A 27,812-nucleotide genomic window follows, 5' to 3' on the forward strand; every position below is an offset into this window, starting at 1 on the left:
AGTTGCAGGAGGGAGGAACCATGATGTTACGGTGGCCGACGACATCCAGGCCATGACTTGCTCGGGCGAGGCTGGTGGTTGCACGACCTAAGGCTTCACATCACAGCAAGGTGTTCCCGGGGAAGACGATGGGCTGCAGGCATCCAGCAGAGGCGGGGCTGAAGGACTGGCTGAGATTTGCGGTGAAGGTGACAGAGGTAAGCTTGCTCACACCCCTAGTCAAACTCACTCTGGGGCTCCGGCTCCGGAGCGATGGTCGGTACTGTCCCTTTCTCTTTGGGCTCTGGCTCACTCATCGCGGTGGGCAGTCGCTCTCCATCTGTGCTGGGCTCTAGCGAAATCTCCGCTGTCGATGGGGGTAGTTGGTTGGGCTCTGGGTCTAGCTGTGTCCTGTATCAGGGAGAGACTCTCTAGACACCTGATGATGGCCTGGGAAGTCTACAGGGTGAGGTAGTTGGCCCCGATCCAGAACAATGGTTTTAGGGTCTCGTCATCATCATAGGGGAAGGTGACGGCAAGATGGCAGAATTGTTCTGTATACATTTTTTTTTTTTAAATCAACGCCCTTTTGGGCAATCAGGTTTTGCTGCATTATCCATTTCTTGTTCCGGTCTTCTGTTACACAGTGTTCCACAGACAGAAGAAGATTACAATGATGATGAGTTTAACACAAAGTTTGATAAAAAAAATCCATGAGTCCAAATAATAAAAGAGCGGTAGCAAACACTTCAGCGTAAGTGTGACAGGACAAATGAGAACAAAGCAACTTCAATGTAGACCAACGAGGCTAAATAATGACACACAGCTGAACTAAGATAACTAGTCATATCAGTAACCATGACAACAAAAGAGAAGCAGGAAAATCAAAAGAACACAGAAACTAGAGAATACAAACTAAAATTATATCTATGATAACAACACTGACTGAACATAATTGTGACACTGCACTTGCCATTATTTTTAATCGAAGAAGACCAAGTGTTTTATCCAAGCACCAATGGCAAGGAAAGCCCCTTATACTTGGGAGTGGCCATGTATGAGATGTTACTGGGTGTTTATCTTCTTCAAGGTCTTGATAAATTGTGGAAATTCTTTGTTGTTTAGAATCCAGTTTTCCAATGATTCTTTTGTCTTTTATGACTGTAATAAAGAACTCTGTCTCATCTTCTGTCCAAACATACCGCGCCATCATTAAAGAATGATCAACTTAGGCCAAATGTGAAAAAACTGTTTCCATTGCAGTTTTGCGAAATATTCCTTTTTCGAATTGCCTGAAAAACTACCTCTTGTGAGCGTAAAGCTTTTTCTTTTTTTCTTTTTTTTTGATATATGGGAGTTTTTGCGAAATTGCCGTGTTTCCATTGAGCGTATTTTAAATTCGCAGTTTCACTTTGCACAATTTGGAGGGAAATGGAAACGCACCTACTGTTCGTTCCCGCCTTGGAAATCAGTATAAATTCATTATATTTTTAATAATCTCTTGATCCTTAACAGAGAAGTTTTTAGGGTTATGTTATTTTTTCTGTGTTTTTTGTTTTTTTGTTTTTTGCATATTTCCTTTATTCTAGTTCTCCCGCTTGTCTGATTCCCATGTTTGTTGCCTTTTTTACTGATTTAATTACACCTGATCTGAGTTGCATTAATCATCCCTGTGTATTTATAGCCTTGATTTGGATTCATTCATGGTTTGTTCTCATCTATGTATGCTTGGTTGTTCTGTTCCTGTGGTTTCATGGGTGATATTCTTGAGTGTTTTGGTTCCTTTGAGTTTTGCAATAAAGAAGTACTGCTGCATTTAAATCCAACCTTCTTTTTTTTTTTTTTTTTTTTTTTTTTTTTTTTTTTTTTTTTGCAACCCATTGTGACAGAAGTAAAAAAATACTTTAATTTTCTCATAATACACATTGTTCAATGATTCTCAAACGAGTTGTTGGATGAATCAGTCTCTGTAAATCCCTAAAGGCTTTCCCAGAGCGTCCTCTGCTCTGATTGGCCAGATGGCCCAGCCTGTTGTGATAGGCCTGACGGAAGCTACACACCCATTACCATAACTGAATGTCAGCTCTGTCCTGATGCTTCCTACAGCTCAGCGATTGAACTGTAAAGACAGTAACAATGATGTTTTACCATGTCTGGTTTACTATGTCCATGTTTACCATTTACCATATCAATCCGAGTGCAAATTACCTATTTAACCCGAACCTCCATCGCAAGGACAACTTGAGCAGGACGTATGCATATGTTCGCCCAGCACTAACGTGAATGACTGATGTAACAAACATTTGTAAAACAAATATTGCTCCATCCTTTACCTTTACTCAAATTAGTAAGAACGACTGACAATCTGCATTAATAGACACAGTTTTAGGTAATAGTGCACAGCAGCTTAGCAGAAGTATTTCAGTAAGACAGTAATAACGTCGGCTATAGCTGGAAAAACTTTCACAATATAAAACACAAAACTAAGTATTTTGAACACCTGGTAGAAAATATATAGGCCTGCATTAATAATTAGTCATACTTACAGGTTGTGATTCTGATGAGCAAGCTGGTCCAAATAAACTGGGTACTGACCCATATTTCAAGAGCAAGCGTTTTGCGAATCCCATGTTGAATTCAGCAGTCATCAGTAAAATAACGTTTGAGGACTGGTCACATTGTTCACGGGCGGACAACGTACAACATAGGTGGGCATTATGCAAATGTATCTTCTAGTGACGTAGAACTGTAAAGCAGTAGGATTTAAAAAAGGACTCGTATTGGCGGTTCAGAGTAAATTTTTCTTTTGGGAGACAATATCTTTATTTATCGTGCACTTTCGACTTTACAACTTTACAGAACGTTTACATTCACAAACAGCTATATTACAAACTAGCCTGGCAAGCCAGACCTACATCAAGATGTTGGGTCTGTCTGGCAACTCTCCATAGACACGGCTCAATCCGAGGGGCGGGATAAACGGCTGTCTTTCAAATTCCCTCTGCACGCAATAGGACAGCGCTTCAACCACCCAGAGCGTTTTCCCAACAGCGGAGCTAGTTGATAGATTCAACTTTTGCCATATCTGGGCGGCAAAACTACGAACACATCTTCCTTTTTTTAAGAATGACTTAAGTGCCGTTCTATGCTCTTTTCTCAAAATATAAACCTCCAGAGTCACGGACAAAGCCGATTTGAAAGATGTTCGCCAGCAGCAGCCGTCATTCTTTGTTTTCAAGTGGCAGGTAACCGTCGCAACTCTGTCGTCAATATGTTAAGCCCGCCCCGCCTACTCTATATGCGACGTGATTGTCCTGACCCAATTTAGGTTTTTGCAGCTTGAAAGTCAATGGAGAGTTGCTAGACCATAGATATCATATATAGAGCTGGTAAGTCCCGCCCCTTCCGTAAAACCCCGCTGGACCTCAAGGTTGAAAAACCGTCAATGCAAGTGAATGGGAGAAAATAATTATTTTCTGGTCCCGTTTGAATTGTGCCATGAATGTGAACATATGTTGTCTGTGAATTTTTTATATAATCTTTCATGTTACGAGTTTGACAGTATATGGTATGATTCTTCGGCTAGCAGTTCAGTTGTGGAAGAGACATAACGAAAAAGACTACATGTCGCCTATGTGACGTCACCCCATAAAGTTGACTTACCCGTGGTTTTCGCCAACCTTAACGAGTTTGTCCTCTCCCTGAAAGAAGGCGGTGAAGTGCACCAAAGACACAGTCATGTTTAGCGGGATCCGTGAGCTAGTGTCCGTGTGCTAGTGGTGTTGACGTTTCAAATGCGTCGAAAGCAGCAAAGAGTTGTAGTCCACAAAGTGCTCTCACACAAAGTCTAACCGTATCAAACTTCTACCCGCTAAATTGTAGCATTCTTCACACGAAAGATTATATAAAAAATTCACAGACAACATATGTTCACATTCATGGCACAATTCAAACGGGACCAGAAAATAATTGTTTTCTCCCATTCACTTGCATTGACGGTTTTTCAACTTTGAGGTCAAGCGGGGTTTTACGGAAGGGGCGGGACTTACCAGCTCTATAAAGGCTAGATGTCTAGTGCGCGCTGCTGGCCAATGGAGATCGACGTCCGCACACGGCGGCCATCTTGCCACAGTGGACTCTCTCACTCGTTTAATGGTGAATATACTTTTAAATAACCATAACTTGCTCAATTTTCTACCGATTTTCAAACGGTTTGGTTTGTTATAAACGTCAGAGATGTAGTTATAACACTACATACATACACTCATGCGCGTAATTTGCACGGGGGTTACGGGGGTTATGACCCCCCCGAAAATCTGATCCAGCTAATATAACCCCCCCCCCCCCACCACATATTAAAATAAATATGAAATATTCCGAATGAATACTTTTGTTCGTTTTCTTTATTTCATTTGCCAGCAAGAAAGATAGTATCATATTTTAAATAATCTGTAATGTACTTCCCGCCCACCGCACCGCCGACTACTTGGTATTACCCAACCCGCTTTCTCTACCAAGTTTGTTCACTATATTGCGCAGTCGCTGGGATGAATGGTTGGAGAAAGCTGACGGTGCATGCTAACGGATGGAAAGATGAAAAAGGACACTGAAAGGCAGCCAGACAACGATTTTTCATTGTTGGTCGACACCATTTTTTACAGTCTATGGTCGACACCAGCCAAAAAGAGGAAAAATCCTGACCAAACGGAGGTGCGTTTCTCAAAGTGTGAGGCGCGGGCGCGTGCGCGGCCCACTGCTGGGGGGGAATAGAGACATGACAAATGGGGCGCGACAAACAGGTTTTGTGCCCATCTTTTTAATTCCTTTATTTATTGACCATACACTCAAAACAAAACAAAGACACATTTAAATGTAAGCCTTGCTGAACCTTTTTACACGTAAGTTTAAAAGTAGTAGCTAGGCTATCACTTTATGGTTCCCATGGAGACGCGTCATTCATTGCTTGTCACACCGCAGCCACAATAGCGCTGAATGAATGACTGATGATCTGCTTTTATTTCTTTTTATTCAAAATTTCACAAATTTGTTAGCTATAGCAGGATATATCTGATATTCCGATTGTCAAATATGTGCAAGTGGATGTGTTTTGTTGTTTAAACACCTTTATAACGATCGCGTTAGTTGTATGCGCAACGTATTTTAGGTAAGTTATCTTAAAATACCTAAAAACAAAAATACGTAAATTATTAGGAATTTACCACCTCCGGCTCAATTTGAGATTATTATCATAATTTTTATTTTTTTATAATTTTTTTGTTCTTTTTGCAGTTTGCAAAGTGACAAAATGAATCAAAGCACAACTAGTCCACACTTTCCCAGTTTCTGAATTTGATGTTATCAGAGGCTAAATGCAAACACAATTTTTTTTTATCTACTTTTGAGTCTTATTTCATGCAAAGTGATAATATAATTGCACTTTCATTTTCTCTCTTTGAAAGTTTTTAATGCTGTTATTTGATGTTAAGTTTTTAAAATGTGATGTTAATAAAATACATTTTAACAGATAAACTTAAAGATTTTGTTAGTGGATGGTGAGTTTTGGTGATGCCCACCAATATGTGAAATCTGTTCAGAATAAAGGTGCAAGCTGCACTCCAGTGTGCCACCCTATATTGTAATATTGAGAGTTGAATTGTGCATAATACATTTGCTGCATGTAGGTGCCAATACAGTGATGCAATTGATTAATCTTTAAGTTTTTTTTTTTTTTTTAGTTTTTTTTTTATAAGATATTGAACACACAAAAAATCAATTAATTGGAAGCTGCCACTGCTGGCTAGTGCTTAAACACTGTGTCATTATGGCATAAATAGTCAAGTGAACAACTGCATTTACGTTAAGTAGCCTAAATCAGTAAAAGTATCACAATGTATTTCTAAAACAGGAACGGCAAATTACCTTTTACACAAGAAAATTATTCAATAAATAAATTAATAAATATGCAGCGAGTTTAACCCCCCCAATGGTAGACCCAAAGTTACGCCCTTGCATACACTGCATACATATGAATAATTATAACATACATAAGCATTCGGAATTATAGCCACGTTAATAACGTTTGTAAGAAACCAAACCATTTGTAAATCCGTCAATATTTCAGCGAGATATGAGGATTTGTGTGCATGCTGATCACTCACCTAATGCACCGCTTCACTGTGGTAAGATGGCCAAACGGTGATGCCGGAAGTGGATGCGCCATAAGACATCTAGCGTTTATATATGATATCTATGTGCTAGACTGCCCTGGCTGCAATAGGGGTTATGCGCGACATACTTCCGGGTTCTACAAAACGGGTATAACTACTTCCGGTCGTCAGCTACTGAGGTAAACACAGCGTAGGAATGGTGACCTTTTATAGCAGGTGTTTACAGGAGCTACCCATTCTATCCATTTCAGATGTACATCGTATTGCCAAACGGACGTCCAGAGCCCCGAGTACTCCGTTAAATAAAGCATTTAAGTTTTTAAGCCTCCTCATTTATTCATGATTATGAAGGTATGTAAGTAAGTATATGTAGCTTTTGGTAATGGCACCCGATGTAGAGTTAGCTAACTATCAGTAAGTTCGTTTAGACTTGTATGCTATCATAGTTTAACCTTTTATATTTGCTTGCAGATGATTAAAACAATCAAATGAAGACTGCGTTTTATTTTTTTATAAAAATTTTTTTTCTGATACTTAAGCATTCGTGACTTTTTAACTAAAACAGAAATAAGAATTGTATTCTAAAAAAAGCGCAAAATAAGTTACCTCAGAGATCACCTACCGCTGCAGATGCGTACGGTAATGCAAACCGGAAATGTTTATACCCGTTTTCCGGTTCGAACGTTGGGCGTTCCGCATAACCCCTATTGTCCTGAGTTCACCATGCACCCCTGGATATATAAACAGAGCACATAACTGCTGAGTGTAGGTGACAGGTATAACTCTTAGTAATATTTCTTATTTTGAAGTGATGTGATGTATTCAAAAATTAGCAGTAGGCTACCATGTTTTCTGAATAGTCAAGCCAAGTCACCTTTATTTATATAGCGCTTTTTACAATACAGATTGTTTCAAAGCAGCTTTACAGAGACAACTGGAAAATAATGCTACAAAGGTTGTTTCCAGAAGAAAATAGCGTCACAGTCCAGCTTAAGTAAGCTCAGTGATGTTTCATTTTTGTTGTAAAAAAGTTATTAATTTAGTTCATTTATATATTTAGCCACTCTGGAGAAAACCGTGATGTCATCGTCCAGTTCAGTTCAGTTCTCATATAATGGTGTCAGTGCTGGCAGATCAATAATATTGTTGAATATTAAATTAAATGTCCCCAACTAAGCAAGCCAAAAGCCAAAGGTGACAAAGGCGAAAAAATGCGCAAAAGGCGACAGTGGCATGGAACCAAAACTCCATCAGGTGAAAGAATGGAGAAAAAAACCTTGGGAGAACCCAGGCTCAGTCGGAGGGCCAGTTCTCCTCTGGCCAACGAACGAACAATGTATGATTATGATTCAGGCAGCATTATAGGTCAGAAGTCCGATTGGATTGGAACATTCAGAATATTTTCAGTTTCAGTGTCAGATCAGTGCCGATGAGGCCTTACAGAGGTAGAGTTTAGTTGACACAATCTCTGCTGACACTTCTGGGATGCGTTGTGGTCGTGTCTAGGCGCAGGTCCTCCATCTGATCTGGATACGGCCTTGATCCGGCTGACTACATCACACATTAAAATACACACAATAAATGTGTACACAAAAGAATACACACAATAAAATTAATACATTACCCTTAATTTAATTGAAGAAAGTTTTTACACATAATTTAATTTAGGCTATTTCTTTTAAATTAAATCAGTTTAGTTTAGTTTCGATTATTTAATTAAATTAAAATTAATTTACTGTAGTATGTTTAACATTTGTTTTTAAATTAATTTACTGAAGTTTAATTAATTCAAAGACTGGTATCAGTCACTGAGTGAAGCAACTAGACTCTGGCGACCAGGCACAATGTACACTAGGCGGCGGTAATGCTCTAAAGCAGTGAGCGGCCATTAAACATCAAGAAGAAGAACTTGAGCATTAGCAAGAGCAGAGCAAGATATGACTTGAGTAACCTATACAAAATGAAGTTGCTGGATCGCCGCTTTTAAACACAAAACGTATATATTTGGCATCTTAATACATGTACGAGTGAACATATTGTCATGTACTGGTTTCGAATTGTGACGCGATATAATTCCATGTTATTGGGAGGCAGGTAAGATTAGGTAAATAGAGTGTAACTGACATTTTATTAATTTCATTTTTAAATATTCATAGTTGCTGCAAGTCACGGTTTAAATTTTATGCGCTCAGTATCAGAATTCTGCCAACATTATGAGGTGTTTGAAGATGTCCGAATTGTTCCGTTGATGTTGTTGTTATTTTTGTCTTGTCTTTTTTTCTATTGCTTTAGTAGGTTGTGATTGTTGATGATGGTTAGCATTGTTTTTTTAGATATTAATTTATGATGTTCATCCCCTGTCTGAACACAAAAAGCTTCAATTAGATGACATAGATATATAATGCACCTGTATAACGCTCTCTAGGATTATAATACTTATTTAATATAACTTCATATACGTGATTGATCAATTGATTTATTTGCATATAAACATGTCATTAATATTATATATATATATATATATATATATATATATATATATATATATATATATATATATATATATTTTTATTTATATATATATATATATATTTATGCATATTTTATTTTAATACAGGGCAGTGGAACTCCAGGACTGGATTTGAAGAACCCTCCAGTAGGATGACTGTAAAATGAGTTTTGTGTAGAATTTGCTTTCATTTATTTAAAACCTATCCTAGGCCATAGGTTGTGTAAACAATGCTGAAGTGGTTTTCGGCAGATGAGTCCGGCTCTGCTCATGGAGTGAGTATTAAACATGCTTTTGATAAAATATCTTATAATGCAGATTATTTTTCTTGTCTCTTCCTGGGAGTGTTTAATGTGGGAATGTCTAGGAGTGAACTGCATCTTTTATTCAGAAATAATTCTAAATTAGTCATGTCAACGTATTTATTTATTTGGTGAGATGCCGTGTAATAATCTAGTCATCCGGTTATTATCACAAAAAAAAAAAACAACCCTTCAGGGTAACACAAGACCCCAAACACACACCTTCCACGGTGGGATCCTGATCACCCTGGGTGATTTATGATAATAACCTTCTGAGTGTATATTATCCATTACATGCATGTTCATGGTCATTAATAGATCCTTTGCTTGTCTCAGGCTCCTGGCTCCCCGTCGGTGGACACAGGCACCGATATAAGATTTTCTGAGATCACTGAGCAGCTGACGCAAATGCAGGAACTTGTGGCTCATCTAAAAGAGTTGATCAGGGAGAAGGATGCAGCACTCGGCAATAAAGATGAACAAGTCAAGGTAACTTTTCAATTCTGAAAAATATGTTCAGTGGCCTGATGCCCACTGTTTTTATTTAGATTAATTAAAAAATGCATTAAGATGCTGTTCAAACATACAATTAGGCCATCCTTAAAAATTTTCTTGTTTGCCGTAACCCGACCGACCCAGTCAATTTAGGTCCAACCCAAATATTTTTTTTTTTCCTTTTAGTCCGACCGACTTGCCGATTGTAAACTTGCGTTAAGACCGACCGATTTTTTTTTACTCTTCAAACAACTAATACAAATGCAATAAAATGATACTAATTATATTTTATTGTGAATAGGCCTACATAGGCTACAAACGTAGGCTACGCTCTTTCTTTTAAATAAAAACCCGTGGCGTCATCTATGATTATAAGGGCTGTGTAGGCTGTAGGCCTATGCGAAATGAAAGCGAAATCGCGACACTCAGATCCACGAAAAATATGTTTTAGTATTCTAATTCTATGAATTACACTGCGCAAACCAAAAGTAGGCTAATATAGCCACCGGATGAAGAGGGATCGGCTCTCCACAGAACATAATAGCCTTTTCATTTTTATTTTATTTTTCGTGTTCGCATTTATGAGGAAGAAACATGTTTCGGATTTGACCGCTCTGAAAGCGGCACTATTAAAACTTCACAGAGATCTCAAACAGGCATTTAAAACACCAAATATTAAGAATGGGCATATCAAGCAAAATAAAATTCGATGATTGATCGAAAATTGTATCTCTCCCCCCACATGCTCACTGGCAACGCTCCGACAGTAAGTTTCTCTGTAGGCTACTGTCTAATAGGCCTGTGTTGTAGCCCGCAGTCATTAAAAAACGATTTAGTTTCATATTCATGTTTAAATAAAATAATATATATTTTTTTAATTTCATGTTGATTATATGAAAAGTGAATAGCATGAATAAGATAAGATGATCCCGAAAATATCGGAAGACAAATGGAGTGGGCAGACATGATTTTAACCACTTCATTAAGTTTGTTTTTGTAGAAAGTCTGTCTTTAAAGTGAATTTCGTTTTGTATTAATTGTATCTTAATTTTGATCAATGTTTAATCAACCAATTTTCTGTATTTAATAAATAAGAGGTAGGCTAAATAAGGCAATATAATCAGGACACGGAGTCGCCGGCGCGTGAACTGGAGCTGGTCTCTTAAATGAACCGAAACTCAGCGTATAAGCTACTTGCCTCACAGACCTGAGACATATATATAGGCCTATATAAAAAAGTATGAAATGTACACTTTTAAACAGAACAATTCAAAACGAAAGAAAACAGACTGCTCTCTGCTTATGTAATGAAATGTGCATTTGTCTCTGGCGCGTTCACTAGGCTACTGCGAAGATCGCGTCAGCATCGTGAACTTCATCTTTGACACAGAAAACACTTGTTTATTAATAAACAATTGAAATGTCTCCTTGATATATTTGACATACTAATAATCATTACTTTTCCCAGTTCTGACAGCTTAGGCGCGCTATTGGCAGCGCACCCGTTACATGAATAGGCCTATAATATTACCGCTATAATATTATTCTTTGGTGTTCAGTTTATACAGGTTTTCTATTTGTTATTTAATATATAACTTGGCACAAAGTTCTGGAAAACTGTCAGTGAAGTCTCGATATGCAAATTTGACCAAAATTGTAAAAAAAAATTTTTTACATCGAATCTCGAAAAAAAAAAAATAGACCGACCTACCGACCTTTTTTTTTTTTTTTTTTTTGCTGTTACGGCAAACCAAAATATTTTTAAGGATGGCCTTACTTGAAACATGTTTTTAAGAAGAGCTCTGTCCTGCTCATATTGCCCATCCGCCTCGAAGTGCAGAGCAGGATATATGACAAAACATCTTTGGGAGGAAATAAAATTAAACTTGGCTTAGTTCCAAAGTGTTGTGTAATTTCTAATGCTTTCCGTGTTCTTGGACTTTTAATGTTTAACTTATATAACCCTTACAATTTATAAACGGTGAAATCCTAAATTGCACAAGAATTATAGCTAAAAAAAAAAAAAAAGACTAAAACTAAAAAGCCCTCTGTCAGCATCTCCATTATTTTCAATGGCGTCTGCTCGGCTAACGCAGTTACCCCGAAAGTCTGTCATCTGGATGCTGACAATATTGCTCATTGCACTTTGTTCAGGGAGCGGGTGTCACATGACACATGATGTGGCACATAAAAACATCTTCTAAGTCTCAACGTACACACAGAACCACATAAATGAAATATAACACAACATACCAATGCAGTTTTACTCTAGACCCTTGTGTGCATGGTGTGCTGTTAAAAGCGACATACAACTAATAATAATGATAATAATAATTGTATTTTTTTTATAGTTTATTTTTTATAGCGCCTTTCAAGAGCCCAAGGTCGCTTCACAAAATAATACAAACAGTTGACAGACAAAGAGACAAGCAATCTGCTTTTTATAACAATCAGACAAGCAGAAAAGCAGATGGAGACAAGCAATAACTACAGATAATTAACATGTGAAGTTATATAATCAAAGAAAACAAATGTCGATAAAGTAAGCATAACATAAAAAAACATAAAAAATGAAAAAGTGGAAGACATAGAGAGGAAAATAACAGGCATGACAGGCTTTATAAACTAATGTTAAAAGTTTAAACTGGATGCGATTGACCACAGGAAGCCAGTGAAGCTGGTAAAGGATTGGAGTGACATGTGCAGATTTTTTATTATATTCAAGTCAAGTCAATCGTCGCAACGATCACCGTTTTAACAGAAAACTCTTAAGTTCTCTCTGCGCAAACTTTAAAAATGCGAACCTGTAAGAACGCTGATGGCGTGAACATGCGTATTACGAGTTCAGTCTATAGGTATGCACGTTTGAATATACAGTATATGCGCAGGCGTGTAGTCCTTCCCAACAAACCAACCCTCAACAAACTACTTGTCTGGTCTTAAAATATATAATACAGAATTTGTATCGCTTCCGCGTAGCCACGCGAACCGGAATTATCCCGACAATGCTTTATCTGTAGAGAGGTAAAGGGAGGGGAGCAGCAGAGTTTTGCACCATTTGAAGGCGATGTATAGCTTTGGTGGGTAAGCCGCTATATAAGGAGTTACAGTAGTCCAATCTGGAGGTTATAAACGCATGGATAACAGTTTCAGCATCTACAAAGTTAAGAGAGTGGTGTGTACGAACAATATTCCGCAAGTGGAAGAAGCATGATTTAACAATCTGACCAATGTGTGAGTAAAAACATAACGAGGAGTCAAACAAAATTCCCAGATTCCGCACAGTTTTTGAAGGCCTAACCTGGACACCATCAATATCAATAAAAATGTCATGCTGGGGTAAATTCTGTGATTTAGGGCCAAACAACAAGATTTCAGTTTTCCCAGCATTAAGCTGTAAGAAGTTATCAGACATCCATGTTTTAAGTTCCTGAAGGCAAGAGATAACAGAAGCGGGTGGACAAACTGAGATGGGTTTAATTGTGAAATAAATTTGAATATCATCAGCGTAATTATGAAAGTTGAGACCGTGCTGTCTGATGATCTGCTCTAGTGGCAGCACATAAATGAGAAATAAAAGAGGACCAAGGACAGAACCTTGAGGTACACCATGAGAAATAGTGACGGTACGGGATCGACTTTCACCTCTCCTAACAAATTGCTGTCTATCCGTTAGATAAGAAGTTAACCACTGAAGAGCAGCTCCAGTGATACCTATTGCAGGGACTCACTTATATGCAGCGGTAGAGGGCTCGCGGGAAACAGTTATGTGAGGCCACAGCACTCCACGTTAGCCAAACCCGGATAGGCAGAACCACAAAGAAACACTACTCAATGAACAAGAGGAAACTTTCCCACTGAGAGTGCAAGACTTCAATATGTTTACACTACTCCTACTCATTAACTGTCACCCACTCGCTTCATTGACACGAGCACGAGTAGAAGCACTGTTTTTGGGGAAAGCGCCTTCAATGATGCTGAATATATTTCTATCTGATACAAAAAATCTAAAAGTTCTTTATATATTTTGCTGTAGTGTGTCATTAAGTAACACTTTTACAATAAGGTTCATTAGTTAACCACCTTAGTTAACATGAACTAAGAATGAACAATAATTCTTCAGCAAACTTCAGTAAACTGAAATATCAGTTTACATTTCCAAACTTTCCTTTTGCCAGTAATGCAGTGAGATTGTTGTATGCACAATGAGTCTGATAACAGCTGGTATGCTCCACACAGAGATCTGATCTCACCATAATCAAGTCTGTCTGGGATTACACGAAGAAACACAAAAAACTGAGACAGACTAAATTCAGAAGAACTGTGGCAATGTCTCCAAGACGCTTGAAGAAATACCTACCTGAAAAGGCGTGAACAAATTTAGTCAAAGTTGTCAATAGCCTATAAATGAACATTCAAATTCATAACAAACAGTGGATGAAAACAATCATTCACACAAATTGTCGCCCTACTGTGAATTTGCTTGATCATTTCCAATAGAGATTGATCGCTGCTAGAAACATACATGTTGTATTCACCAAAGTTAACGCTGACTGCATAGTTCTAGCTAATTACATCCTTGTGTTGGTTTAGCGAACATGAACGTCAGTTTAGAAAGAAAAATGGATTTACCTGTTCTGCAAAAACAGAGCAACTGAATGTCGGGCTGGAAGCCCTTCTGCCGGCGGAGTTCTCGCCACCTTTCGAAGGTTTTTCCGATGTAAATTCGGGACTTCGTGCGTTCCTTATCCTTGTCCCTCTTCTTTGCAATTTGTTCATCGGAACGTCGTCTCTTTGGTCGTGTGTCGGCCATAATTCAAACTTCCCTCTTCATGCTTCTCTGTTCTCTCTCCTCCACACACCCCCTTCACGTGCACGCGCACTAACCCCCCAAACCCCACCCTCCAATACTTCTTGTCGGTTATTGGCTGGAACTCTGTTTAGTATGTTTCGTGGTGTGGGTGAGCCCAGTTTGTTTTTGTTGCCGTTTGTGGAGCCTGTGGTGTCGAGAGAGACCGCGTTTTTTTTACTGTGTGTTCAGGGGACAGGTAGCTAGCGGATAGTGAGGAGATGTTTGCTGTATGTGACAAAAAATGTTTTGGCCTAAAAAACGCGTCACATCACTTACAGCACCTTTAATGTGCCTAAGACTTTTGCATAGTACTGTGTGTGTGTGTACATATGCTGTACTTATTCAAGCAGCCAGTTCTTTATTTGCTCTTGTGTTGCAAATGAGCAGAGACAGTCCAAAATAGTTGTGACACTTCATACAAGTAAAAATTAATGACAAGATATGGACATTAGGTTTCCAACCGACAGCAATGTTTTGTAAATACAATAAGGATTATTTAAATTATACAGTGAAGAGTGCAGCATTACTTAACATTTAATTATTTAATTCAGTTTCTGTACCTGAAAACTATTGTTATACCTGCCTGAAATCACTCTTTTTTTTTTATGTGTATCTTTGTTCTGTTGTATTTATTTGTGGCTATTGCTTGTAATTTGATTATTTGTCTTATTTTATTACTGACTTTAATTTTCTTCAACCTCCTATATGTGTAAACATCAAGGACATTTTCCATTACATGACCCCTTAAAAAAAAAAAAAAAAAAAAGAATCATTCCAGATTGAATATCAAATTGATTCACAATATGTTTTTATCACTCTATAATCACTGCTATATCTAATATGTTAATGTTTAAATAAGAAGTTCTGTAGCTCTGCTTGATCTATTCCAGAGGCTTGTGCATGAGCTGTGATGTCTTTAACTCAAGAGTAAATTTCACGCTTTTAGGAGCTTCTAAAAATCAGTCTCTGGAATAAGATGAACTAGAATTAATTGAAATTTGATGCGATTTTCGATTTTTTTATTAAAATACATGTCTGTATTTAAAGGGATAGTTCACCTAAATTCTGTCATAATTTACTCACCCTCAAGTTGTTCCAAACCTGTATGAATGTTTCTTCAGTTGAATTTAAAGGAGGATATTTAGAATATGGGTAACCAAACAGTTGATGGACCATTGAGACTTCCATAGTATGAAAAAAAAAAAAAATACTATGGAAGTCAATGGTGCCCCACAACTGTTTGGTTACCAACATTCTTCATAATATCTTCTATTCTGTTCAGCACAAGAAAGAAAGTCATACAGGTTTGGAACAACTCGAGGGTGAGTAAATAATGATGAAAGAATTTTCTTTTTTTGGATGAACTATCCCAGTAAAGGGTTAGTTGACCCATAAATGAAAGTTCTGTCATTAAGTACTCACCCTCATGTCATTCCAAACCCATAAGACCGGGTCAGTATTGGCTGGCGCCTGCGTCAGCAACACACGCATAGTGCTCACGTGAATGGTGTCGGAGACTCACACAGAAGAGAAGCTTCATAAAATTAAGGTTGAACCACTGTAGTCACATGGACTATTTTAACTATATCTTTACTACCTTCCTGGGCCTTGAAAGTGGGGATTACTTCGCAGTCTATGTCGGGTCAGAAAGCTCTCGGATTTCATCAAATATATCTTAATTTGTGTTCTGAGGATGGACACTAAACGAAGGTCTTGTGAACTATCCCTTTAATGGGCGTCTGGTCTGTTAGGACTGCAGCAGTACGTGTGGTAGCAGGAGTATGATATGAATATAATGTTATTATAATGTGAAACTTCCTCAATGATCAGTGTCTGTTTGTATGTTTTGTGCACACATAAGGAAATGAAATAGTCAGTCCTCTACACTTTTAAGTATGTGGTGCTTACGTATATCTTATTCGATTTGTATTATGTGACTTGTATGTGTTTTTTTTATTTGGTAGGAGCTGATAGAACAAATGCAACTCTTGCGGAGCGAGAGAGAAAACTTTCAGTCAAAGTTGGAGGCAGAGCGTCACATTACTCGGGCTCGGGTCAGAGATCTAATGGAGAAACATGAGGCTGAGCTCCTCAAGGCTGCTAATAAACACGAGGCTGAGATGTCAGAGAAGGAGCAGGCCTTACGCAGACAGCTTGAGACTCTTCAGCGCTCTATATCACTACCTGCAGACGCCTCAGCAAACCAATCCACTTGCATCACAGCTCAGAGAGTCACAGATCTGCAAGGTAGTCAACTATGCCACATACTTACAGAATGTCATCTGCAGTTTGACCTTTGTTTCTCAAATGACCTTAAAGGAACACTTCGACTTTTTGGGACTTTGGCTTATTCACCATATCCAGCACCCACCGCTAGCCTAGCTTAGCACAAAGACTGGAGGTAAACGGCTACAGCTAGCATGCTGCCTAGAGCCCTGCACGAGGCAAAACATCCAGCCCTAACCGAGACCTGGCCCGTGGTGTTCAAGCCCTAATCTGGCCCCAGCCCGAAAACGTCTGCAATTTTTCAGCCCGAACCCAACCCGAGACCAACATCAATATCACTTTGAGCTCTCTCTGACGCGCACTCTCTGATGCGCGCTGTCTCTGCTAGACGCACACACATACACACACACGCTACTAGGTAAAATATTATTATAGGCCTCAAACATAACTACCACCACCGACAATTATGCCCACAAATATTAATACAGACTGTCCATTACAGAGAAGCATGTCATGCAGTAGAGTATATTATATAGCCAAATGTGATCCAGCAGTAAATAAAGATTTATGGCCTACCTTTTTTTGATGTCAAGTAACTTTACTGAAGAACAACGTTTCAAAGAACTCTTCGCCAACTGGCTAACGTTAAATAATAATAAAGAAAAAAAAATCCGTTGAACTGAGTAGGTTCATTCACTGTTTATTTGTGATTGTTGTGAAGAAAAAGAATAGCATCCACTGTTGAAGGCTTCAGGCTCGGTAATCAAATCAAAACTCTTTCAAAATGCAGCTTTTCCTGAAGTGTTGGGAACTTTTAGTGACTCCTTACGCTCCAACTTCTCCCTGATGCTCTGCATGGTCAACTGTCACCTAATGCATTGCACGCACGTCGCGTTACTCGCGTGATCGCATATTGCGTTGCATATTTATAATATTAGCCTATCAGTGTAACAATATTCCATACAGTAGCCTGCGCTCTGCACGTATATTATGGGCACGATGAAAGGAGAAAAGCTAAATGAGCCTGAGTCCAACTAAAGCCAAATCTGAGAAAAAAAAAAAAAACCATGAACAAAATTGACCCGACTGCTCCCATTAAGTGACAAAATAACTCCAACATTTTTCTATTTACGTGTTGTGATTTGTATAGTCACAGCGTGTACAAATAACATGGTCACATATTCTCAGAAGGCGAAGCACTGCTACTTGGGCGGAGTGATTTCCTCGCAGCACCTGAGAAGCCCCGTGGTGAGGAGCAGAGAGTTCGCTCAGAGTTGGAGTAAATCACTCCGCAGAAGTAACAGTGCTTCGTCTTCTGAGAATATAGTTCCCAGTATGTATACGGTTAGAAGATGGTTGTGTCTCATGTGACCTTGTTATACGTTCACGCTGTGACTATACAAATCACAACATGTAAATAGGAAACCGTTGCCGTTATTTTGTCAATTATTGGGAGCAGTATGCTAGCTGTAGCCGTTTACCTCCAGTCTTTGTGCTAAGCTAGGCTAGCGGTGGGTGCGTCAGACAGAGTTACAGCACGCACGGAGATGAAAAAGGTATGTATGGACTTATCTAACTCTGGGGGATATGGTGAATAAGCTAAAGTCCCAAAAAGTCAAAGTGTTCCTTTAAACCCCTGTCCCATCCCAGTGACTTTGTTTTAGACACCAATAAACATGTTCTCTTAGTAGGGTTGTGTGATATTGACAAAACCCACCGATATTTTCTGTGATTTTGTCAATAATAACACTAATTTGAAAATATATTTTGTGTGTTTTTATGCTGGTATCTTGGCTGGTTTAGGCCTTTTGAAGACAGCTGACTCCCAAAACCTTTTATATTCTGTGCTGTAGTCAGTTAACTGCAGTGACAGAAATTAACTTTTCCACTATGAGGCATTATTTGCCCCCATAACTGATTTCCAGGGGATTTTTTGTTTTTGTTTTTTGCCTTTATTAGGGCAATTCTTTTTTCAAACCTTTTAGATGAATCAGATAAACGCACTAAAACATGCACAGCCTGGGTATTTACTTTTGTAATTTTATTTTGTGGGCCAATTTTAGGATTTCTGTGTCCTGTCACTGCATTGTTGAATCTCTCAGTGGCTTTGCTTTGATATTTCTTTCTGTTCTCTTCTGTCCAATTTAGCTAAAGTGAAACTGAAAGATTCTGAGGTCAGTAAAGCAGAGGCAAAGTTCTTGAAGATGAAAGCATGGTCCAAGTCTCGCATTAGGCAGCTCGAGCAGGAACTCAAAAAAGTTCAGGTGAGAAAGTATATTGCATTTTTCGTCAGATTTGCACGTAAATACTCAGCTAAATTTAATTATCTTCTTTCTGTTTTTGACTTCAGTCTGGAGTATCTCTTGATATGTCCCCTGACATCACGTCCCTACATGGTCGCATTACTGAATTGCAAGAGGAGAGAGAGGAAATGCTCAGCAAACTGGAGCTGTATGAAGATATGAAGGCAAAAAATGGTATAAATAAGTGGAACCAGTGTTTCAGTGTTTGAGCAAGGGCTAGTATTATAGACCAACAATGAAAATATCAGGTATATTATAATTATATGCACTGTTTTGAATTATTGGGATATATGCATGAAAGTGATGCTCCTTTTTGACACATATGTTTGTAGAATTTTTAATTCCATAAAAAAGCCACTTAATGCATCAACCAATTTATATACTATGAACAAACTTCATGAAAGCAGCCCCAATGTTGGAAGAAGTTTCTATAAAATCTCAAATCGATGGGACCAGATTGTTTATACCCATTGCAGAATAGGCCATTCCAGGATGACGCACAAGTTTTTAATACTAGGAGAAGATCCACCAAAATGTTCTTTCTGTCAAAACTCTATCATTGAAGCATGTTTTATTAAATTATGCTGGTTTTAACCCTGTGAGAAACCTTTTTTTTAACCTTTTTTAACTCTTTTTTTTTTTTTACAAAGTTAACCCAAATATAGTTTTAGTTTTTTACAAAAATAAATAGTAACCTGATATAGTTTTACCATAATTTTTTCTTGCCATGAAAATAGCCACAAACAAACAAAATGCATCAACCATTCGATTGGACTAATCACTTCCAAGTTCTCGAGAATGTGGGTACTTGTGTCTATCCCTAATTTGCATGTTGTCTTACGGTAAGATTTTGTTGTATTGACAGATGAACTGCAGAAACAGCTTATGGAATATAAGGAACAGCAGAGGAAGATGCAGGCCGACCTTGAGCAGGTGACCAAGAGAGCAGCATCACAGGCAATGATTTATTTATTTGACTTTTTTTACTTTTATGACTTTATTATAAAAGCAATGATTAAACCACTGTAAGGGACAGCCATTTCTGAATTGTGTATACAGTATATGTATATTTCTGATAACAGGGGAGTGAGACCTGCAGCATGGATGATGTGCAGGTGATGGAGTGGCAAGAAATGGTTACCATGGTGACGGAGGCAGAGAGGGTTCGAGATCAGGGTCACGAGAAGAACGCCATGTCCTTCAGAATAAGCCACATCGAGGAGGAGAGAGAGGGTGAGGATGCATATGCTATACATTCACAAGTGTTTCAAAAAAACAAATGATAGATTCTACCTAAAAAGTAATGACAGCTGTTAGGTAGACAAAGCAGAAAGCATGATCAGTTGTGACATAATAGTCCCCGGGTGCATGTGCATGTCTACACGGTCAAGTGTTGCAGGGTATACCAGTGACATTTTATTAGCTATATTAAAATCACAGTGCTTTTTAGGTAGTAATACTGAAATCGTATTTTCTTGTAAAACAGCCCTTAGTTGCTTTGACAGCCCTTTATTGTGTGTTTGAAGCGAGCCATACTTCGAGCACCTCAGTGGCTATGATGCCTCTCTTGTCTGTTGTTCAGTTCAGTGAACCACTTTGAGACATCTGAAACAAGACTGAAAACCCACCAAGGGTCCAACTTCTTGACAATTTTTGTAAGAAACACAAGCACATTAACATGCTGTACTTGACTGTACTTGCACATCTTGCGTCCTTGCTTCTATGGTGAGCAGCATGAGACCACACATTTAAAAGATGCGTTTCTATATTGTGTTGTTTATTATTTTGCTATTGCCAACATAACTGATTTAAATGAACGTTTTGGTGGAGCAGTCTTCATAAACTTTAATCTGTAATTCATAAGTTTTCATCATTGATTTCATATAAATTTTACACCTGATTGCTTTTGGTCTGGTTTGTCTGTTTTGTTGGCACATCCCACCTCTCCCGGATGGTCCGGGAGTCTCCCGCATATTGATAGCGGCCTCCTGAAGGCCACATATTATATGCAATATCCCAGAAATCGAGCGAGTGAGAGAGAAAGCCTGTTTCCACCTGGTATTAAGATGCTAAGTGGTCAACCAAGACGCATTACCATTACTCCTGGTAGTATCACGTGTTTCTAATGCATTTTCTCTGACCTCTTGAGTTCAGATTTTGCGGGGGTGTTGTGCCATCTCCTGGAAATGAGTTTTTGCAGGGTGGGATGTCTGTGCAAGTGCGTGAAATTTGCTTACCATTTGTTTATTTATCCATTTGTTAACAGGTTCTGTTGTCCTTACTTGCTATGAATTGTGAAGGAGGATAAACCCTTTACAAAAATGTCTGAGATATTTGGGTTTCTTACACCTGTTTTCACACTGGAAGCGTGAGCAGAATGCAAAGTCGAAGCAGCTTGTGCCCATTGTGCTTTCAGACTGGCATCATTTCTAGCGCGCAACCGAACTTTAGCTGATGCTTTAGTCCTCCAATTATTGTCAGCCTATCACGTTCTTTTGTTTACGATAGCATCATTCGCTGCTGTGATATGACAATGTTCCCTCCTCCTACGTACTTATGCCATATAATCTTATAACATGTTAAACTAAATAATTTTATATAAATGTATTGTATAAACTGTGTGTAGTTTGAAATGCTAAATTTATTTTAGCATGTTTTTTAAGCTATAATTTAAATTGGTTGAACATGCTTACATTTACACACTGATTCAAGTCATATTGGGACTACGTGAAACAAATTAGACTTCACTTGTATACTTTTATGTAAAAAAGATTATTTTTTCATGTCAATCATGAATAATACGGTGTTTCTTTAACTGAGCGTGAGCTGAGCAGCACAAATAGATTCTGCACGGCACTGCCGCTTCTACTCTGCTCCTGCTACACGCATCTAGTGTGAAATGAGCCTTACTGACATGGTGGCATGCTTAATGAGTTTCAAAATGTTTTTTGATTACATTTGTTTTGTAACACTTCTCTCCCACCTATTGGCCCTGAGACCCTCCTCCTCCCCATCTCTGCCTCTGTTCCTGCTCTGCATGATGGGTGCAGCCACTGAGAACAGTTTCCCATCAGTTTTGTGCATGCAGGTTTCATTGCCTCCATCGTTTGCCCCTGTCTGTACTACCAGTAGTTTTCTGCAACTTTTCCTCCTCTAAGGAAACTCTGGCAGTACAGACGAGGCTGGCTCATGGGGTCCTGTCCTTCATCTGTCATTTTGTCTTCCTTTTTTTTTTTCACTTTTTCCAATTACCTGACTTTAATCTCTGCACAAGTCTGTGCTATAAAATGAACCGTTAGGAACTGTTTATGTGATGTTGTAAAGTTCAGGCTTTCAGCCTTTTAAATTCTGTAATCATTTACTCACCCTCATGTCATTCGGAACCCGTATGACTTTCTTTGTGGATCACGTGAAAAAATAAGATTTTTTGAAAAATTTCTTCAGCCCAATTTATACTTCTGCGTCGAAACTCTTGTACGTTGTAGCTATGTCGTGTGTAGCACGCGCACCCGCTGGCGTACCCTAACGTGCACCTCACCAAAAATGTAACAACGCGTCAATTCTACGCGGACACAAGTGCTGTGATTGGGATGCTCTCTCTGCATGTGTAATTGCATGTCAACATGGACAACAACGCAGAAGTATAGACCTTATGTAGCTCTGCCCCTTTTCAGCACCGCGCTCATTGTCTTTTGACTTCCGGTCTGTATTTTCACAGTGATTTTGTGTGTTTATTAATGAACGGCTTGTTTTAAAATCCTCCCGGTCGACTGACATTTGTTTAGTCATCTGCTTTAAACATAACTTTCGTTAACTTTACATTAAAGGGGCTATATGCTTTTTTCTGAAATTTAAACTCGCGACTGACACCTGTGGCCAAAAAACGGAACTGCTCTTCCTTTCTGCTCGCTCTCTACGTGCACACTTCACAAGTCATCCGCTGAAAAGAAGTCAACATTATGTTTACAGAGGTAAGAACAGTCAAATACATATATTGTTTGAGAAACTAAGTTTGTTTGCTGACTAGCGGTGGTGGCAGAGTGATCTGAAACGTTTAACATGAACGCGCTTGACGTCACATCCGCAGACAGCGCGCGAAAAATCCGACCCGACAGAAAATAGGAAAAATAGGATACAGGCTTATAGGTGCACCCACTGTGAGCTGACAAGGTGTCAGTATGCTCATCAGGAGATGTTTGAGTCATACATGGTCAAATAAAAAGGCTATTGTTACGTTTATTTTGGGGAAACAGTTGCATATAGCCCCTTTAAGTAAATCCACAAAAGCTAATTACTCCTGGACAGCAATGCCATAGAAATATTCTAAAGATGGCGGCGCCCTCATTTCTCTGGCGCATAAGGTCTATAAATGAAAACCAAAGCGTAGACTACAGCGCAGAGGGTCCGGCGTAGGTCTGATGCAGAAGTATAAATCAGCCTTTAGGCCTCACTGTATTTTGTCTCACTGTATGTATGTACAGTGAGGAAAATAAGTATTTGAACACCCTGCTATTTTGCAAGTTCTCCCACTTAGAAATCATGGAGGGGTCTGAAATTGTCATCGTAGGTGCATGTCCACTGTGAGAGACATAATCTAAATTGACAGTCATGTTTAGCTTCTTCCATTTTCTAATGATGGCTCCAACAGTGGACCTTTTTTCACCAAGCTGCTTGGCAATTTCCCCGTAGCCCTTTCCAGCCTTGTGGAGGTGTACAATTTTGTCTCTAGTGTCTTTGGACAGCTCTTTGGTCTTGGCCATGTTAGTAGTTGCATTCTTACTGATTGTATGGGGTGGACAGGTGTCTTTATGCAGCTAACGACCTCAAACAGGTGCATCTAATTTAGGATAATAAATGGAGTGGAGGTGGACATTTTAAAGGCAGACTAACAGGTCTTTGAGGGTCAGAATTCTAGCTGATAGACAGGTGTTCAAATACTTATTTGCAGCTGTATCATACAAATAAATAGTTAAAAAATCATATATTGTGATTTCTGGATTTTTTTTTTAGATTATGTCTCTCACAGTGGACATGCACCTACGATGACAATTTCAGACCCATCCATGATTTCCAAGTGGGAGAACTTGCAAAATAGCAGGGTGTTCAAATACTTATTTTCCTCACTGTATGTATGTGTTTATTTATTTTGGTCATACAGTTACACTTAGTAGGGTCTTTTTTTTGTGAACACCTTTCATGGAAAAAATATCATACAAGTTTGGAACAACATGGAGGTGAGTAAATGATAGTTTTTCTTTTTTCCTCCAGACAATTCAGTTGGGGTCCAGTTTTGTTGTTTATATTTATTTGTTGTGCCCTCTTATTGTCTGTTGGTTTAAAACCTGGTGCTCACTGATACGTATTTTCCACTAACAGAAACAGACTCCACAAATTCTTTATAATTCATAATTTTGGAAATATTTTGGGGAAAATTGCAACTTGAGGTTTCCATAGAAAAATCATATGATGTCATCAAACTTCACACTGCATTTTGCCAGATGTTACTGTTGCATTCAGTGTGAACTTGTCCTGTAGTCAGACTAGACCAAAATACAGCATTTTCGACAAAAGAACCAGAAATGGGTTAGGCGTATACAGAAAAGTCATTCAGAAAAGTATAGTGTTTTCTCTCAGAATTGCTCATAGGCTTCTAAAGATGGATGTTTTAAGTAGCTAAAGACTTCAAGTGTGGGCTGCCATCCTCAGGGAATGAGAACAGCAGCACAGCCAGCTCCTCTAGAAAGTTTCCCAGCTGACATGGAGGGAGATAAATGTGGATACAATATGGAGCTTTACTGGAATTGTGACATTAATAGTATGAAACTCAAAATAATTATTGTTGTATAGAGAAGAGAAAGTTGAGTATTTCTATCTGTTGGAAATGGAAAGACCCAGTACCCCCACCCTTCCCAACCTGACGGGGAGTGTGAGAGAAAGAGTATCACTTCAGGTGATGTTATCCACGACTTGCTGTGACCGAGACGAATTGTCATATCTTCTGAAAAATATCTTCAAAAACATGTTTATCATGGTAATCTGCACTTTAATTAATATGATGGCTTTGTGTGAACTTCTGTTCCATAGTCATGCCTTGAAAACCGAATTTGCAATGCGTGCTCCTTCCTGCTGCTTTCCGTCCCTTTACCACTCTCTGATCTGCACTAGAATTACCTGGCTTTCTCTCCTCAACCCTGATTCATGTACTCTGCCCTTAAATATATTTGATCCATTACCTTTGTCTTGTGGCACAAAACTGATTGAGGATGACTGGTTGTTTCCTGGCTGCTCCGATCCAGCATTAGCCAATCGGCAACAGGAAGTGGAGGAGGAGTTGGCCCAGGCCCATGGACTGAAAAGCAGGAAGCCTAAATATTTCACCCCACGCAGCCTGCAGGTATGATCTAAAGTTACTACATAAATTACATACAGATGAGTGACAAATTAAAGGAATATGTGTCTTAGTCAGGTTTTAGGCCACCACGTGCCGCCAGATTGACGCCGTCACTTTGGTATTGTTTTCAAAAGTACTTGTGTGAAAGTACACCATTCTTCCAAATGATTTGAACGAGTGATTGGTGATAATGCTGTCTGCCAGTCCAAAATCTCCCATAGGTGTTTAGTTGGGTTGAGATCCTGATGACTGCAAATGCATAGCATATGTTGTGCATCATTTTTATACTCAAGTCATTCAGTGAATGCTTGTGTCCTGTGGAGGGGGGCATTGTCATCATGGATGAGACAACTCCCATCAGGATAGAAATGTTTCATCATTGGATAAAGCTGAGCACTCCCTTGCCATTTTTATATATTTTTTCTAGTTACGTCAAGCTCTAAAACATTTTATTCGGTTGAAATTTGAGTAAAAAAAAAAAAAATATATATATATATATATATATATAATATATATAAATCCTTCTCCACTATAAAGGTCATGTGGGGGTGGGCTTGCTAATTTTGTTTTGGACAATGAGGAGCCTTTGAGTCAAAAAGGTGGAGAACCACTCAGGGACAAGTGGACCCAAAACATGCCAGCAAAACATGCCCCCCCCCCCCCCCCACACACACACACACACAAACATAGCCATGGGTTTCCTCAGATTTAACTTTAATTTGTCACCCATCTGTATTTAGTCCCTTTACATTTTTGCTGTGTTGCAAAGTTGTAGTTTAGCAAAAAAAATGATTTAAACCATTCACTTGGCCTTGTCATTTCAAACTTGTATGACTTTTTCCCAATGAACAGAAAGTAGATGATTTGAAGAATATTAATGCTGCTTTTTTCCATATACAGTTATATAATCATACAGTTACCAGGCTCTGAAAAGTAAAAAAAAAAAAAAAAAAGACACAAGTACAAGTAGTCCATATTGACATGTGTGAGATAAGTATCTTCTGACACCATATTATTTAAGACGTTGTTCACTGAAACCCTTTCCCTTTCTCAAGTGTCATTCACAAATGTGTTACATTCAAACAAAGATGTGCTGTCAGGGTTGTCAGTGTAGCCAAAAGTTATTACTAGGGGTGTGCATTGGAGACAATATCTGTATTTATAACAAATGCAAAATCATTTTTATCTGTATTTGTATTCGGTTAAAACCAGAAGTGGGCAGGGCTTTAACCAGAAGTTCGTAGAATTACACTAGAATCCTGTTTTAAATGTAATTATATTCCCTTCATTGTTGTCATTTAACAAATATACCTTGTATAACTCATAAAATAAATAGTTTTTTATTCTAATTATACTTCTAATCGTCAGAGCTGATTGCCTCGTAGACAGTGCTCTGACATTTAACACTGTTGCACTTCGGGCGACCCGAGTCCAAGTCCCAGCTCAGTAGCCTTTCCCGATAAATAATTAAATATCTTATAATTAAAACAATAATACTAAATGTTAAAATATATTACAGTTATTCAATGGCCATGTCTCTTTTCAAATATGAGTCTTTTAAGTGTCTTTGAATTGATGTTTTATTCTATGTACAATAGACAATAATATTGTCTCTTCATTTTAAATGGATGGCAATACTTTCAGTCTTGTCTGGCAACTTGATAAATAAGTTTTGTGCGAATTGAACAGCTTCGAGGATTAAGATGAAACAACACTGTTGCGGAGTTATTAGCTACAGTTTTCAACTTCATAGACCATACAGTTCCGGAGTTAAAGTGTTGTAGCGCCCCCTATTGGCACAATTTTACAAAATTGGTGTGCATCCTGCTCGTGTATAAAACTTTCCATAGTTTTCATCCTAAAAGTGTGCGTAAGCACAAAAGCTAGAATTTGCTAAATACGCCAGAACCTGCGCAAAATTCCCTTTATAAAACCCAGTCAGCGGAAGATTGTGCGTACATGTGTCTCCACCCCATCTCTACCCCGTCTCCTCCCCAAAATAACCACGTGTGGAGCTTTCAACAACTCGTTTTACTATGGATAAGGTCATCTGCATATCATTTCCATGCATATTCCATCCACGTGATACCATATTCAATGGTGTAAGGCATTGTGCCGGCACATTACATTACTAAAAATCATTCCGTATTCATGCCTTGTTTTAGAATAAATAAATCAAAAGTGTATAACATTTCAGAGAACGTTTTCAGAGAAGTGTTATTCTCAATCTTTTCCACTGGCCAAATAGTATTTAATCAGTATTTCATTACTAATTCATTCAAATCAAATTTATGCAATTTTGCCCATAAGGTAAACATATATTTTAGGATGTTTATATATTTTTAATGTAAACAGATAGGCCTTATTTTGCTGTGTAAATAATTGTAAGACCCAGCACGTCACTGATAAAACATTTTCCTTACTGTTTCCTACTGTCTGTCTGTGCACGACACCAACAGGACACCAACAGCATAGCTGCGTTCAGCAAAGTTTGTACAGTACTGTCTTATCGGACTTATGCAAACCGGCCAATGGACTATTTGAACAACGGGCAAGTCCTTCGGTGTCTGTTGTCATTATAATGTCTA

At 38.5% G+C, this 27,812-nt stretch overlaps 1 protein-coding gene across 6 annotated transcripts in view; it reads left to right on the forward strand.

The window, feature by feature from the left end:
* The first annotated feature begins 157 nt into the window (after window positions 1-157).
* The window catches only part of LOC308694517 (uncharacterized protein), a 55,407-nt gene continuing 27,752 nt past the window's right edge, over window positions 158-27,812 (forward strand). The window contains exons 1-9 of one of the 6 annotated variants that reach the window (XM_081372092.1): window positions 158-197; window positions 8,764-8,930; window positions 9,294-9,446; window positions 16,269-16,551; window positions 18,679-18,794; window positions 18,881-19,007; window positions 19,699-19,790; window positions 19,916-20,066; window positions 25,130-25,227. In XM_081372092.1, coding sequence (XP_081228218.1) covers window positions 8,886-8,930; window positions 9,294-9,446; window positions 16,269-16,551; window positions 18,679-18,794; window positions 18,881-19,007; window positions 19,699-19,790; window positions 19,916-20,066; window positions 25,130-25,227 — 1,065 coding nt within the window. In that variant the 5' untranslated portion in view covers window positions 158-197; window positions 8,764-8,885. The other 5 variants (XM_081372091.1, XM_081372089.1, XM_081372093.1 and 2 more) reach the window with 5 other exon arrangements.

The sequence above is a fragment of the Scardinius erythrophthalmus genome (genome assembly GCF_964197995.2).
Source record: "Scardinius erythrophthalmus genome assembly, chromosome: 8".
Taxonomy (NCBI): Eukaryota; Metazoa; Chordata; class Actinopteri; order Cypriniformes; family Leuciscidae; genus Scardinius; species Scardinius erythrophthalmus.